Below are 13923 nucleotides of genomic sequence, written 5' to 3' on the forward strand. Positions count from 1 at the left end.
ATTGTATTTATTGGATAGTTCCATTTAGATAGTTCCATTTGGATAGTTCCATTTGGATAGTTGTATTTATTGGATAGTCCCATTTAGATAGTTCCATTTGGATGGTTATTGGATAGTTCCATTTGGATAGTTCCATTTGGATGGTTATTGGATAGTTCCATTTGGATAGTTCCATTTGGATGGTTATTGGATAGTTCCATTTGGATAGTTCCATTTGGATGGTTATTGGATAGTTCCATTTGGATAGTTCCATTTGGATGGTTATTGGATAGTTCCATTTAGATAGTTCCATTTGGATGGTTATTGGATAGTTCCATTTAGATAGTTCCATTTGGTAGGTTATTGGATATTGTATAGTTATTTGATAGTTCCATGTGGATAGTTATTGTATAGTTCCATTTGGATAGTTATTGGATAGTTCCATTTGGATAGTTATTGTATTTATTGGATAGTTCCATTTGGATAGTTCCATTTGGATATTTATTGGATAGTCCATTTGGATATTTATTGGATAGTTCCATTTGGATATTTATTGGATAGTTCCATTTGGATAGTTACTGTATTTATTGGATAGTTATTGGATAGTTCCATTTAGATAGTTCCATTTGTATAGTTAACGTATTTATTGGATGGTTCCATTTGGATAGTTCCATTTGTATAGTTTTTGTATAGTTATTGTATTTATTGGATAGTTCCATTTGTATAGTTTTTGGATAGTTATTGTATTTATTGGATAGTTCCATTTGGATAGTTTTTGGATAGTTATTGTATTTATTGGATAGTTCCATTTGGATAGTTCCATTTGTATAGTTTTTGGATAGTTATTGTATTTATTGGATAGTTCCATTTGTATAGTTTTTGGATAGTTATTGTATTTATTGGATAGTTCCATTTGTATAGTTTTTGGATAGTTATTGTATTTATTGGATAGTTCCATTTGGATAGTTCCATTTGTATAGTTTTTGGATAGTTATTGTATTTATTGGATAGTTCCATTTGGATAGTTCCATTTGTATAGTTTTTGGATAGTTATTGTATTTATTGGATAGCTCCATTTAGATAGTTCCATTTGTATAGTTATTGTATTTATTGGATAGTTCCATTTGGATAGTTTTTGGATAGTTATTGTATTTATTGGATAGTTCCATTTGTATAGTTATTGTATTTATTGGATAGTTCCATTTGGATAGTTTTTGGATAGTTATTGTATTTATTGGATAGTTCCATTTGGATAGCTATTGGATAGTTATTAATGCCTGCACCAACTGGAAGTGTGTTCAGTGTTGATTTGTTTGTCTGTCGTTATTCAATATGCAACATCACCTACACAGACTGCAAATTGTCGTTATGCTATGGTGCTATGAAGAGATGTAGGCGCAAATATGATATACAAAGACTACTACTTTTATTCCTCTTATAATGCCGCAATTAGCCAACCATTACAATTTTTTCCAAGTATTAATGAATCACACATTATATTTGTTTATCCATTTATAGTTACATTTAACATTTTTTCCTCTCTTGCTAACAAGCCAAAACTATTCAGCGTATCATGTTACCGAGAAACTCCTCTGTCTTGTCTGGGAAAAACTTACCGACTGTTAAAAAATTCTGAGACTCCTTACTTAAATGTGAATGCAGAAAGCTTTACCATATCCGTTGTTGCATGTTTTTCTGTGTAAGTTGTTGCTATAGAAACGTATCAGAACAAGTGCATTAATATAAACCTGTAATTAACTATAGTCAGGACTGCTGTTAGAAAAAATGAATGAACACCTTTTGACCAATCAGTGTCGAGAATTCACCAGCACTTTGGGATAAAAGTACTGAGGCTCATGTGTCAGCGCTTTAATGAAGTCCAGCTGGAGTGTGTGTGTGTGGTAGATTTACTGTAGTAGATGTAGTGTGATTGCAACACACAAACAGAGGCTTACAAATTAAACACACACAAAGTAGTAAACACTGACCTTTAATTCCACTTGTGAGCGCACGCGCACGCACACACACACACACACAAAGCAGTGACCTTTAATTTCCTCGCTCTGAGACAGCTGGGCTGTCCCGCGTGCAGACTCGCGCTCTGATTGGTCAGCGCGTGGCCGCGCTCAAAGGAAATGGGTCGGGTTAGCAGGTCACGTGCTGCCTTTAGCTCCTCTCGCAGCTCAAAGGGTTTTCACTCGCGCGTAGTACGCGCACGCAGGCGAGGCCATACAAACGTGTACACACGCACCGGCAGAGAACTCGCGCGCAGCTCTAGTGCTCGGGACGGCGCGCGCACGGAGGGAAGTCGCGAGGATGACCGTGCGGGAGTGAACCCTGGCGGCGCGTTGCAGTCTGGGAAAGAAGGACATGCCTGCTTAGTGCGTTTTTTTGTATGTTTTTCTTTTTTTTTAAAGCGAGATATTGAGACGGGGAAAACACACACACACAGGTGGGTCATTTAATGTTTTCCTTTACCGGAGCTCGCGCACGCCTTTTTGCAACGCATGAACAGCTCACACGCGTGCGCTTTCCTTTTGATCGTGTGTTTGCTTTGCTTTATTGTGCACGTGCATGCGTGTGTTAGGTTACATTCCCCCCCCCGTGTGCAGATATAGGAGGCCCATTGTGAATCCTTGGATTGTTCTTTCCAGGTATTGTTGGGTGGGTGTGGAACCGCAACTCAACCTCTACCCCGCTTTGCTATTTATAGGGGTTTTTATTTAAAGAAAGAGAGAAACGGTCTCTCTGCTAGATGGGCGGGACGCACGCGGGCTCCGCAGGAGGGGCGACCATAGCGTCGAGCACGCCGTGCACGTGATGTATTTGTTTACTCGCGTGCATGTTCCCGCTTTACGTGACTGAGTCTCACGTCGCCTGTGTTTCCGTCAGTAAACTGTACTCGCCATTGAAAATGCATATTAAAACTGGGGGTAAACAAGGACAGTAAACATTAGACGAGGTTCATCTGTAACACCTGGACTGAGCCTCGTGCTGGGCGGAAGTGGGGAGAATCTAAAGAGCTCCTCAAATGAGGGCTTCAGTCTTCATGTTACAGACACTAACACTGTAGTATATTTACAAAACAGTTGTGGAGGTGTTGGTTTTTTTGTTTTATATAGTTTTTGATGACTCCTACTTGTACTAATCTGACGATCGTCCAATCAAACGCTTTCTAGAATGTACAAGTCCCGCCCCCTAGCTCTACTCCAGTAGCTTTTTAAAAAAAAAAAAAGTAAACATGGGTTGTTTGGTGCGGGTTTTCTCTTTGCACGTCTTTCCACGAACTCCGCCTTCTTTAGTTGAGAGGGTGGAGTTTGTACAGGTTGGCATTGCGTGACTTTTCAGAAGACCGTTGTGCAAACTTGCGGGTTGTTCGGGGTCGTAACGTCGCTACCACACGCTGACCGAGAACGCGATTTTGTGTCGGGATTTCTCCAACGGTGAGAGCCAGCAATATTGTTTTATCACGTAGCATGATATTTAAAAGTGGTTATAAGATCGACGCTGGAGCTAGACTTCGCTGCGGTACGTACGGAATAACTCCTGAAATCACACGGCATCTCGTCTTCTAGGTGTAGGATATCATCCTGGTTGAAGTCCGGAGTTGCGGGGGGGGGGGTTGGGACTTGGGACTTGTTAAACTCTTCGCCGTTCTCCATATTTAGCTAGCTAACTAAATGATTGGGTTGGATCTCGAATACGATTGGCTGTTGTGTAAATCAGTCAAGACCGTCAACACGTGGGAGGCTTTTGTTGTTCATCAGTTCTTTTGTTGTTCTTATCACACGGTACCTGCAGTCGAGTTTGTCAGTTCAGTCGGGGTCACGTGGCACGTTTTATACGAGTGTAAAGTCCATTTCGCTGAAAGGTGTGGCATCTACACATCACGTATACGGCGCACGCTTTCTAGCGCGGAGTATTTTAGTATACACAACACTATATAACATGCGGATTTCTGTATCGGATTATTCTACAAATGCAACTTCTATGGTAACCTGTGCTCTGAAGTATAGACTTAAAAACGGCGTAAAATGTCTCTGATTTGTAATGCTCACCGATAAACGTGAACCTGTTGGATGCGGCGCGTCTTCGGTCTGGGGCGAAAGAGCGTTCGGGAAGCTCCGGTCGAATAAATATTTGCGGTTAAAATTCTGTTCTGAAAAAATGTCGCTTTCGATTACTTTAAAGCGTTTCGAAAGGTTATCCGACTGGAACGCTGTCAAAATCCCATCTGTGTCTCGGCTTACTGGCAGCATTGAGATGTCTGACCTGGGATTGCTGGATAGCTAGCTAATTGCGTCCTACTTGTGAATGACGCAGTTGACGAGCTAGCCAGCTAACATCGAACAGTGATCGTGAGTTTACGGCGTATTTACTTTCTCAAACCAGGAAGCGGTATGGTTAACTTTATAGACGTAACCAGCTAACGTGTGTGTGTGTGTGTGTGTTTATTGCTCTGACGTAAATAAACATACTCGTTTAAAGTAGCTACGTACTATTATGATCACTGTTGACCGTTTGAGCGGCCATGTTGTCACGCCGTCGTGTGCTAGGCTCGAGCTCGGAGTTGAGGAGACGTCGAAATAGGAATTTCCGAGTTGAGGAGGAGATTTCTTTGGTTTTTGTATTTTAAAAAAAAATGCTTAAATCGCCGGCGTTGCGAGTTTTATCTGTGAAGCTGAGCCAGAGCAGTTACTCGAAGCAGGTGATTGTGAAGTAGCGAAGAACGTTCGCTAACGGACGGCGGTATCTCGTTACGTACTTGTTCGCGTAGCAGAGTTACCCGTACTAGTCGGCAGTAACCAGGTAACGTCTGACTATGTTGATTTGATCTGAAGTAAAAATATATAAATAAAATTTTAAACGTACGATGAAGTTTAAAAAAAAAAAATTGTCGGAAATTGTGCGTTTCAGTTGTAAAGCTGGCTGATCACGGTTCGCCAAAGCCGTTACTCGTAGCAGTCGCTTGTGAAGTAGCGAAGAACGTCGGGTAACGGATGCTTAATAAAAACAACGGTATCTTGTTTGTACTTGTTAGCATAACAAAGTTTACGTAGAGCTGTGCTGTTGTTTTTTTATTTTGGAAGATTCCGGTAGTGTACTCAAATTCAGCTCCATATATATATATATATATAATGTATGTATGTTCCACATCTTGCATTATTACATAACTCGTCCATGTTGTGCAGATTCCGCTGTGGGTTTTAGCACTTAGCGACTCTGTGTGTGTGTGTGTGTGTGTGTGTGTGTGTGTGTGTGTGTGGGCGTAGGTGTGAGATCATCGTTGTCAGATTTAATGTGGTGTTTGTACAGTTTGCGGAGGTCTGGTGTTTAGTGAGCGTTTGGATTTGGCTCGTTGGTTCTTTATCGACAGAATGAAATGCAGAATTGTGTGTGTGTGAGAGGGAGAGAGAGACTGGAAGTTTGATTGTAATGATGGTAAAATAGCTAATGCAAATGGAACTGTATTTCTGTGTGTGTGTGTGTGTGTGTGTGTGTGTGAGAGAGAGAGAGATAGAGACAGTGAGTGGATGACCGGGTGAATCCTCTCCCTGGGTAGCCCTGACCATACAATGGTGCATTGATTGAACCGGATGCAGTGTGTGTAGGTGTGGGTCTTGTGACTGCGCCATCACACTGCCATCGTATTCCCCCTCTGTGTGTGTGTGCGCAATGACTGATCCCCTGCATTTGTTTCCCACAAGCCAGCACAGTAACAGCCTGTGTCATGCAGCCTGAGGGGGTGTGTCTGTGTCTGTGTGAGAGAGAGAGAGAGAGAGAATAATGGACTGTATCTGGAGACTTCGCAGCTGTTGTAAATCCCATAGTCTCTTTATTTCTCTCTCTCACACACACAAACACACACTTTTTCTCTCTCGGCCCGGTCGCCTGGCACGGTCAACACGTCTCGCGTTATCTTACAGCCTCGTCTCAGGGCATCGTCGCGCGCACGCTCAAATCCAGTTCGCCTACATAAACAAAACCTGAAAGCGTTGGATTGCGTTTTCGCTCGCCCGTGCAAGTCCTTATAAGTCGGTTGTTGCTATAGAAACGATCGCGTGTGGTGTTTTGTTATTAGCTGATTCGCAGGAGGAAACCGGTGACTGATATTTTAGATGAAGAAGTGAAACTACCCTCTGTGTTTCTGCAGCTCGCGTGTCCGTGCGCGTCGTCGGCACATGCTGGTTGTCACACGTCACCATGACAACGAGATGCACTCAGCCGGCCCCGCCCCCGCCCCCGCTCTGCCGGGTCAGTGGGTGAGCTGCATGCAGGGATTTAACACGGGGATTTGTTTAATCAGCTTTATGCTCTAGCAGATGCTTCGGCGTAACGTTTAGCGCTTTCTAATCAGCCCGAGGCTTGACAATATGCCGGGAACATCGCATCACGATACGCAGAGAAACAGTATTATGTTATACAATTATTTTTTTTTAAATGCTGTATTGTTTCCTTAGTAAAACACATTTTTACATGCACCACTAATGTCATTTTATAAATTCTGAACCGAAACACCATGATGCGTAGTGTGTATCGTTACCTTCCGCCCTAGTAGATTATTATTATTAACGAGGAGGCGGAGCTTGTGTTTTCTGTTCACCGGTACCGATGAGCAATGAGTCAAATAGTTTTTAAAATTGATATCGAATGAAAAAATGACACTCAAAGTAAAATATTGTCGAACTTTATTACAAAAATAAGCAGTACTGACGGTACCATGAAAACTGTACTGTTTTTTTAAATTATTTTTTTTACATGGATTAATGACGTAAATATTAATATATTAGCTATTAATCAGTGTTAAGGTAAATAAAAAATGTACATCCAAACCGAACCAAAAAGTAACGCTCCAAACAACAAAAACAAAAAAAAAAACAGAGACGTCCAAAATAATTTTTTAAAAAAACACTTCAAAATACTGGACACAGTTGGTCAGCGATAGTTTTTATTTCGCCTCTAGAGGGCGCTCTCGTGTGTAACGGGGGAAACTATGGGTGTGGGTTATTGTTGATAAGCAATCGTTACAGAAATGGTTTATGGGTGCAGATTAATCACCCCAAGCGAAATCGAGCGCTAGTCTCGTACTGCAATAAAGGACGATGTAACTGGTAAATGGTCTGCACTTATATAGAGATTTTATCCAAAGCGCTTTACACTGTGTCTCATTCATACACACACACACTCTCACACCAGCGGTAGCAGAGCTGCAGTGTAGTGAACGTTGCGTAACATTTCCTGCAATGCAACATCGATACACAACCCTTATTACAGAAACAGACCTAGACAAATAAGAGCAATTGTAAAAATATAGACGAATCATCATTGCTCTCTCTCTGTCTCTCTCTCTCTCTCCGCCCTGATCTCGCTCTCTCTCTCTCTCTCTCCGCCCTGATCTCTCTCTCTCTCTCTCTCTCTCCGCCCTGATCTCTCTCTCTCTCTCTCTCTCTCTCTCCGCCCTGATCTCGCTCTCTCTCTCTCTCTCTCTCTCTCCGCCCTGATCTCTCTCTCTCTCTCCGCCCTGATCTCGCTCTCTCTCTCTCTCCGCCCTGATCTCTCTCTCTCTCTCCGCCCTGATCTCTCTCTCTCTCTCTCTCTCTCCGCCCTGATCTCTCTCTCTCTCTCTCTCTCTCTCTCTCTCTCTGCCCTGATCTCTCTCTCTCTCTCTCTGCCCTGATCTCTCTCTCTCTCTCCGCCCTGATCTCTCTCTCTCTCTCTCTCCGCCCTGATCTCTCTCTCTCTCTCCGCCCTGATCTCTCTCTCTCTCTCTCTCCGCCCTGATCTCTCTCTCTCTCTCCGCCCTGTTCTCTCTCTCTCTCTCTCTCTCTCTCTCTCTCTCTGCCCTGATCTCTCTCTCTCTCTCCGCCCTGATCTCTCTCTCTCTCTCTCTCTCCGCCCTGATCTCTCTCTCTCTCCGCCCTGATCTCTCTCTCTCTCCGCCCTGATCTCTCTCTCTCTCTCTCTCTCTCCGCCCTGATCTCTCTCTCTCTCCGCCCTGATCTCTCTCTCTCTCTCCGCCCTGATCTCTCTCTCTCTCTCTCTCTCTCTCCGCCCTGATCTCTCTCTCTCTCTCTCTCTCTCTCTCTCTCTCTCTCTCTCTCTCTCTCCGCCCTGATCTCTCTCTCTCTCTCTCTCTCTCTCTCTCTCTCCGCCCTGATCTCTCTCTCTCTCTCTCTCTCTCTCTCTCTCTCTCCGCCCTGATCTCTCTCTCTCTCTCTCTCTCCCCGCCCTGATCTCTCTCTCTCTCTCTCTCTGCCCTGATCTCTCTCTCTCTCTCTCTCTCTCTCTGCCCTGGTCTCTCTCTCCACCCTGATCTCTCTCTCTCTCTCTCTCTCTCTCTCTCTCTCTCTCTCTCTCTCCGCCCTGATCTCTCTCTCTCTCTCTCTCTCTCTCTCCGCCCTGGTCTCTCTCTCCGCCCTGATCTCTCTCTCTCTCTCTCTCTCTCTCCCCGCCCTGATCTCTCTCTCTCTCTCCACCCTGGTGTCTCTCTCTCTCTCCATCCTGATCTCTCTCTCTCTCTCCGCCCTGATCTCGATCTCTCTCTCTCCGCCCTGATCTCTCTCTCTCCATCCTGATCTCTCTCTCTCTCCGCCCTGATCTCGATCTCTCTCTCTCCGCCCTGATCTCTCTCTCTCTCTCTCTCTCTCTCTCTCTCTCTCTCTCTCTCTCTCCGCCCTGATCTCTCTCTCTCTCTCCGCCCTGATCTCTCTCTCTCTCCGCCCTGATCTCTCTCTCTCTCTCCGCCCTGATCTCTCTCTCTCTCCACCCTGGTGTCTCTCTCTCTCTCTGCCCTGGTGTCTCTCTCCCTTTCTCTCTCTCTCTCTCTCTCTCTCTCTCTCTCTCTCTCTCCCTCTCCACCCTGATCTGTCTGTCTCTCTCTCTCTCCACCCTGATCTGTCTGTCTCTCTCTCTCCGCCCTGATCTGTCTCTCTCTCTCTCTCTCTCCGCCCTGATCGCTGTCTCTCTCTCCGCCCTGATCTGTCTGTCTGTCTGTCTCTCTCTCTCTCTCTCTCCGCCCTGATCTGTCTGTCTCTCTCTCTCTCTCTCTCTCTCTCTCTCTCTCTCTCTCTCTCTCTGTCTCACTCTCACTGTGTTTCTCTTCTCTCTTTGGAGAGGTGGATATTAAAGAATTATAATAAATGGCTATTTGAGCCCACTCTCTCCATCTGCTGAAGTGATGCTTAAACTTTATGCACAGACACACTGGCACGTGCGCACACACAGAAAGGAAAGAGAGCACTGCAGGGAATAATGGACTGTTTGTGAGGGAGAGAAAGAGAGAGATATCACTGAAACATTTAGTGAGGGGGAAAAAAAAAAGTTTCTTGTTACCAACACCATCCTGTCTCTCTTTCTGTCACTGTGTCTGGGTCTCCACAGGAATGCTCATCTGCAGTCTGATGGGGGGTGTGTGTGTGTGTGTGTGTATGCGCACTGTTTTGCCTTGTCCTCTTTCCAGCTTCTCTCGCTCTCCTTTATTAAAGAGTAATAAACTAGAAAATTCAATGGTCTCACTGTCTCTCTCTCTCTCTCTCTCTCTGTGTGTGTGCGCAGGTTTTTAGCCGAGCAGCGAGATGAGTGGAGAGATGAGTGCGGAGGTCATGTCCCCCACCAGCGTCGGACCGAAGGAGAGATATTTCGACCGGGTGAACGAGAACGATCCGGAGTACCAGCGTGCTCGTAACATGCCCGCCGACCTGCGGCAAGATTTCAACATGATGGAGCAGAAGAAGAGGGTCACACACATCCTGCAGAGTCCTGTGAGTCGTCCACACACACACACACACACACACACACACACACACACACACACACACACACTCTCTCTCCATATATCCAGCTTTATAAATGAGACCCGTGTACGCAAACCCACTGAAAATTTCAGCGCGGCCAATAGGAGAGTCCACGTGTCCAGGAAGCGACCTAGCTAGCTAAAATTTAGCAGAATCGTGTATCCCTAAGGGTCAAATGCAGTACGAACCACGAGTTAAAAGTGGACGGGGAAGGACTGCACAGCATGTGCGTTTATTTACGAACAGTTCCCCTTTTCTTTATTTTTAGTCGGAGAATATTTGATTTGTGGTCCGAATAGACGAGGCATGGTGAAATGTGTGGTTGTGTATATGTTCTGTATTTATCCTGTTGTGTGTGTGTGTGTGTGTGTGTGTGTGCCAGTGAAACCATGGCAACTAGCTGAAATATGAACGCCCACTACAGTACCGTGATCTTGAGTGCTGCGACGTGAGAAATGGCTGCTGGTCTGAACACTGGTGTGATGGATTAGAACAGGGACGGGTGTTTGAGGATGTAATCTCGAGTCCTGCGCTCCGAGAGATTACATCGAGCTGGATGTATTTACTGATGGCGAGTTTCTGAGAGTCACAGCAGCGGTGTTTTCAGCAGCCTGGCGTACCACACCCCGTCTGACTGAGACACACACACACACACGTGCAGATCTTACGGCAGTGAGTGCGTTGGTGGCTGGTTTGCTGTGGTTTAAGGGTGTAAAGGAGTTTTACTGCTGGGATGCGAGTGTGTGTGTGAAAGAGAGAGAGAGCATGATTGTTCTTGGGCAGCCTGTTACATAAATGCGTGACTTTCTTTTTGTTTTATCCTTGAGTTCTGTGTGTATTGGGGTTTGGAAGATTACATATTGTCCAGTGTTTCAGGCTGTAGTCAAGACCCAGACGGGGCTTCGTGCTTTCAGGAGGAATCCTCTGCAGTCAGATATGTAAAAAATATATATATATATATCATAACCTGTCTCTAGCTCAGAATTCCCCCCAAACCCAACCCACTCCCAAACCTCGCGTTCCTGGTGTTCCCCCAAACCCCGTGTTCCTTGTGTTCCTCCAAACCCCGTGTTCCTTGTGTTCCTCCAAACCCCGTGTTCCTTGTGTTCCTCCAAACTCCATGTTCCTTGTGTTCCTCCAAACCCCATGTTCCTTGTGTTCCTCCAAACCCCATGTTCCTTGTGTTCCTCCAAACCCCATGTTCCTTGTGTTCCTCCAAACTCCATGTTCCTTGTGTTTGCCCAAACCTCGCGTTCCTGGTGTTCACCCAAACCCCATGTTCCTCCAAACCCCATGTTCCTTGTGTTCCCCCCAAACCCCGTGTTCCTCCAAACCCCATGTTCCTTGTGTTCCTCCAAACCCCATGTTCCTTGTGTTTGCCCAAACCTCGCGTTCCTGGTGTTCACCCAAACCCCATGTTCCTTGTGTTCCTCCAAACCCCATGTTCCTTGTGTTCCCCCCAAACCCCGTGTTTCTCCAAACCCCATGTTCCTTGTGTTCCCCTCAAACCTTGCCTTCCTCCAAACCCCACATTCCACACGTTCCCTCCAAACCCCATGTTCCTATGTGTTCCACCCAAACCTCGCCTTCCTCCAAACTCCCCCCTCCCCCCTTTGCATTCACCCTAAACCCTGTGTTTCCCCCGAACCCTGCATTGTCCAGTGTGTAAATAGAGTGCTTCATGAAAAGTAAGTATTATCAGGAAATGGTAAAGACTGCAGTGAAATAGTACTAATGTATTTAATGCTCATAATTAGATTGTCCTTGATTGGGCTTCCTGGCAACTAGGCAGCACACTGGAGCTTTCATTTCACCCAGTGGGCGTGCTAACAAATTTATCATTTGTCCATCCCTGTAAAAGACCAGATTGCTTCAGCCTGCCTTGTTGTTGTTGTTTTTGTCCTTCAGCCTTTCAGCAATCTGAAAGAACAAACTTTGCAAATGCCACTGATTTTATATAATAATTAATTAAATATATTAATTGTGTTACTTTTCGAGTGTCCACACGTATTGCGGTAAACCAGTGCAGCAACCGAAATAAATCCGTGACCATGAGGCAGAAGAATAAAACCACACGGCTAAATATAAAACGGCTTTTTGTGTGTGTGTGTGTGTGTGTGTGTGTGTGTGTGTTAATGCTGAAAGGGGCGGTCTGGGAAAGAAGCGAACACCTGCGAGACTCAATTCTGATGCGTTGTATTAATTGTATGTGTTTTCATGAGGTCATCGTATCACACCAGCCCTCACTGCTCCTGTTTCAAGTGTGGGCATGTTGTGTGTGTGTGTGTGTGTGTGTATGTTACTAATATACTGTCAGTGGTGATGTTTTCCATGATCACATATCACAACAGATCAGAAACATAGTCTCACTATTCAGATGGTTTCGTTTATACAGGATGACGAAGGCAGATTAGCGACGGTTAGCAGTGTTGCTCTTTAGATAAATGTTTACAAATATAGATATTTTATTGTGTAGAAAAGCAGAAGTCGTCTGAGCCGCATAAGCTAACGCTAACAATAGACGAATTAGTAAGATTTTGCTGTGCAACAAAGAAAACCTATAATCGTGGAGATTGTGAAGTTTTCTGTGTGGAGATGCTTGTTTAAAATTTTGCAGTAAAGATTTCTGAACATTTGCATGATGTTTTCGTAGAAGCATGCCAGCGGCTTTAGCTAAAAGTGTTTAGCACTGTCAATAAGGCAACGTGGGGGTGGGGGGGGCATCACGAGCTAACATGAGCTTACCCTCATACTGAGAGTTTCGGTTAACTGTCTAGGTTTATTGGTGCCGTTGCTTATTACCTAATCTACGGTGATGTAAACAGCACAGCAGGAAACAAATCAAATTAGCCTGGAGGTTGTTTTTCTTGAACCCGGGCCGAGTGCGCAGGGAAACGAGGTGTGTATCCAACACAAAGTCGAGAGAGAGAAATGGTAAGAGCTGAGAATTATTGACACATTTTTAATCTCACAAATGAGTAGAGTTGTGAGAGGGTGTCGGGGTGTCTTTTCCTCCACGTGCTTGCGTTTTAAGTTCACAACGACCGTTTTAATGCCTCAACTTCTGCAAATTTAGCTGTCAAGGACAGTGGAAAGTGTTACGTACACACCCAGCGCAACAGCCAAACAGCTCTCGGAAGTCTCTTGGCCAGCTAGCTAGCATAGGCAGTGAAAAATAAATAAATAAATCGTCTCGGAAATCCTGTCAGGTTAGCTATCTTAAAACCCTGCTACAAGTCTCTTCAGCTCATGTTCGCCCTCTAGCTAGCAGTACGCAGTAAGGATTATGACCGTTTACGAACATTCCTCTCAGAAATTGTGTCAGGTTAGCTCATGTTAGCCAGCTAAATAAGCTGCGTTAATAAAAGTGTATAATCCTCAGTCCTATTGTCAAACAATGCTCTCGGAAATCTTAGCTGGCTATGTAGCTTTAGAAATAAAGATTATGACTATTTGTAAAATCCATCTAGAAATCCTGTCAGAAGTGCTCTAGGCTCGTTTTACTCAGCTAGTTCTCATTAGCAGTAAAAGACTGTGAATATTTGAGTATAGCTTTAAAAATCCACTGAGAAATCCTCTCAGGTTAGCCCATGATAGCTAGCTAACCGGCATCATCAGTGAACCATTAGAAAAATTGCTTGAAAATTTTAAACACCTTAGCTAGCTTTAAAATAAAGAATAAAGTGGTCCTGTCGGCTCATTTTAGCCAGCTAGCTGTTGTTAGCAGTGATCATTACGAGCAACTTTGAAAGTAATTTGAAAATCCCCTTGGAAATCCTGTCAGGTCGGTTCGTGTTAGATAGCTAACTGGTGTTATCAGGAGTTATGAACCTTTTATGACTGTAGCTTTAAAAATCCTCTCAGAAATCCTGTCACGTTTGCTCGTGTTCGCTAGCTACGTAGCTTTAGGAAGAAAGAGTTTGATCCCTTTGTATGTACATCTAAAAATCCTGTCAGAAGTTTTGTCAGCTCATTTTAGCTAGCTAGCTATCGTAAATAGGATGGTGAACGTTTTTAAGAATAGGGCTTTAAATATCCTTTCAGAAATCCAGTCAGGTTTGCTCATGGAAGCTAGCAAGCTGGTATTAGCGTTGAAGATATAGTTATAGGGTTTAAAGAATCCTCTTAATAGCTAACTGGTATCAGTACT

The 13923-nt window shown here is 44.4% G+C and overlaps 1 protein-coding gene across 4 annotated transcripts in view; it reads left to right on the forward strand.

Annotated features, from left to right (window-relative positions):
• add3a (adducin 3 (gamma) a) overlaps positions 1-13923 on the forward strand; it is a 71064-nt gene that overhangs the window by 41267 nt on the left and 15874 nt on the right. For 3 of the 4 annotated variants that reach the window (XM_053616496.1, XM_053616499.1, XM_053616497.1), the window contains exon 3: positions 9535-9740. In XM_053616496.1, the coding sequence (XP_053472471.1) occupies positions 9555-9740 (186 nt within the window). In that variant the 5' untranslated portion in view covers positions 9535-9554. Of the gene's footprint in view, positions 1-697; positions 2432-9534; positions 9741-13923 lie in introns of those variants that run through there. The other variant, XM_053616498.1, reaches the window with a different exon arrangement.

The sequence above is a fragment of the Ictalurus furcatus genome, chromosome 27 (assembly GCF_023375685.1).
Source record: "Ictalurus furcatus strain D&B chromosome 27, Billie_1.0, whole genome shotgun sequence".
NCBI lineage: Eukaryota > Metazoa > Chordata > Actinopteri > Siluriformes > Ictaluridae > Ictalurus > Ictalurus furcatus.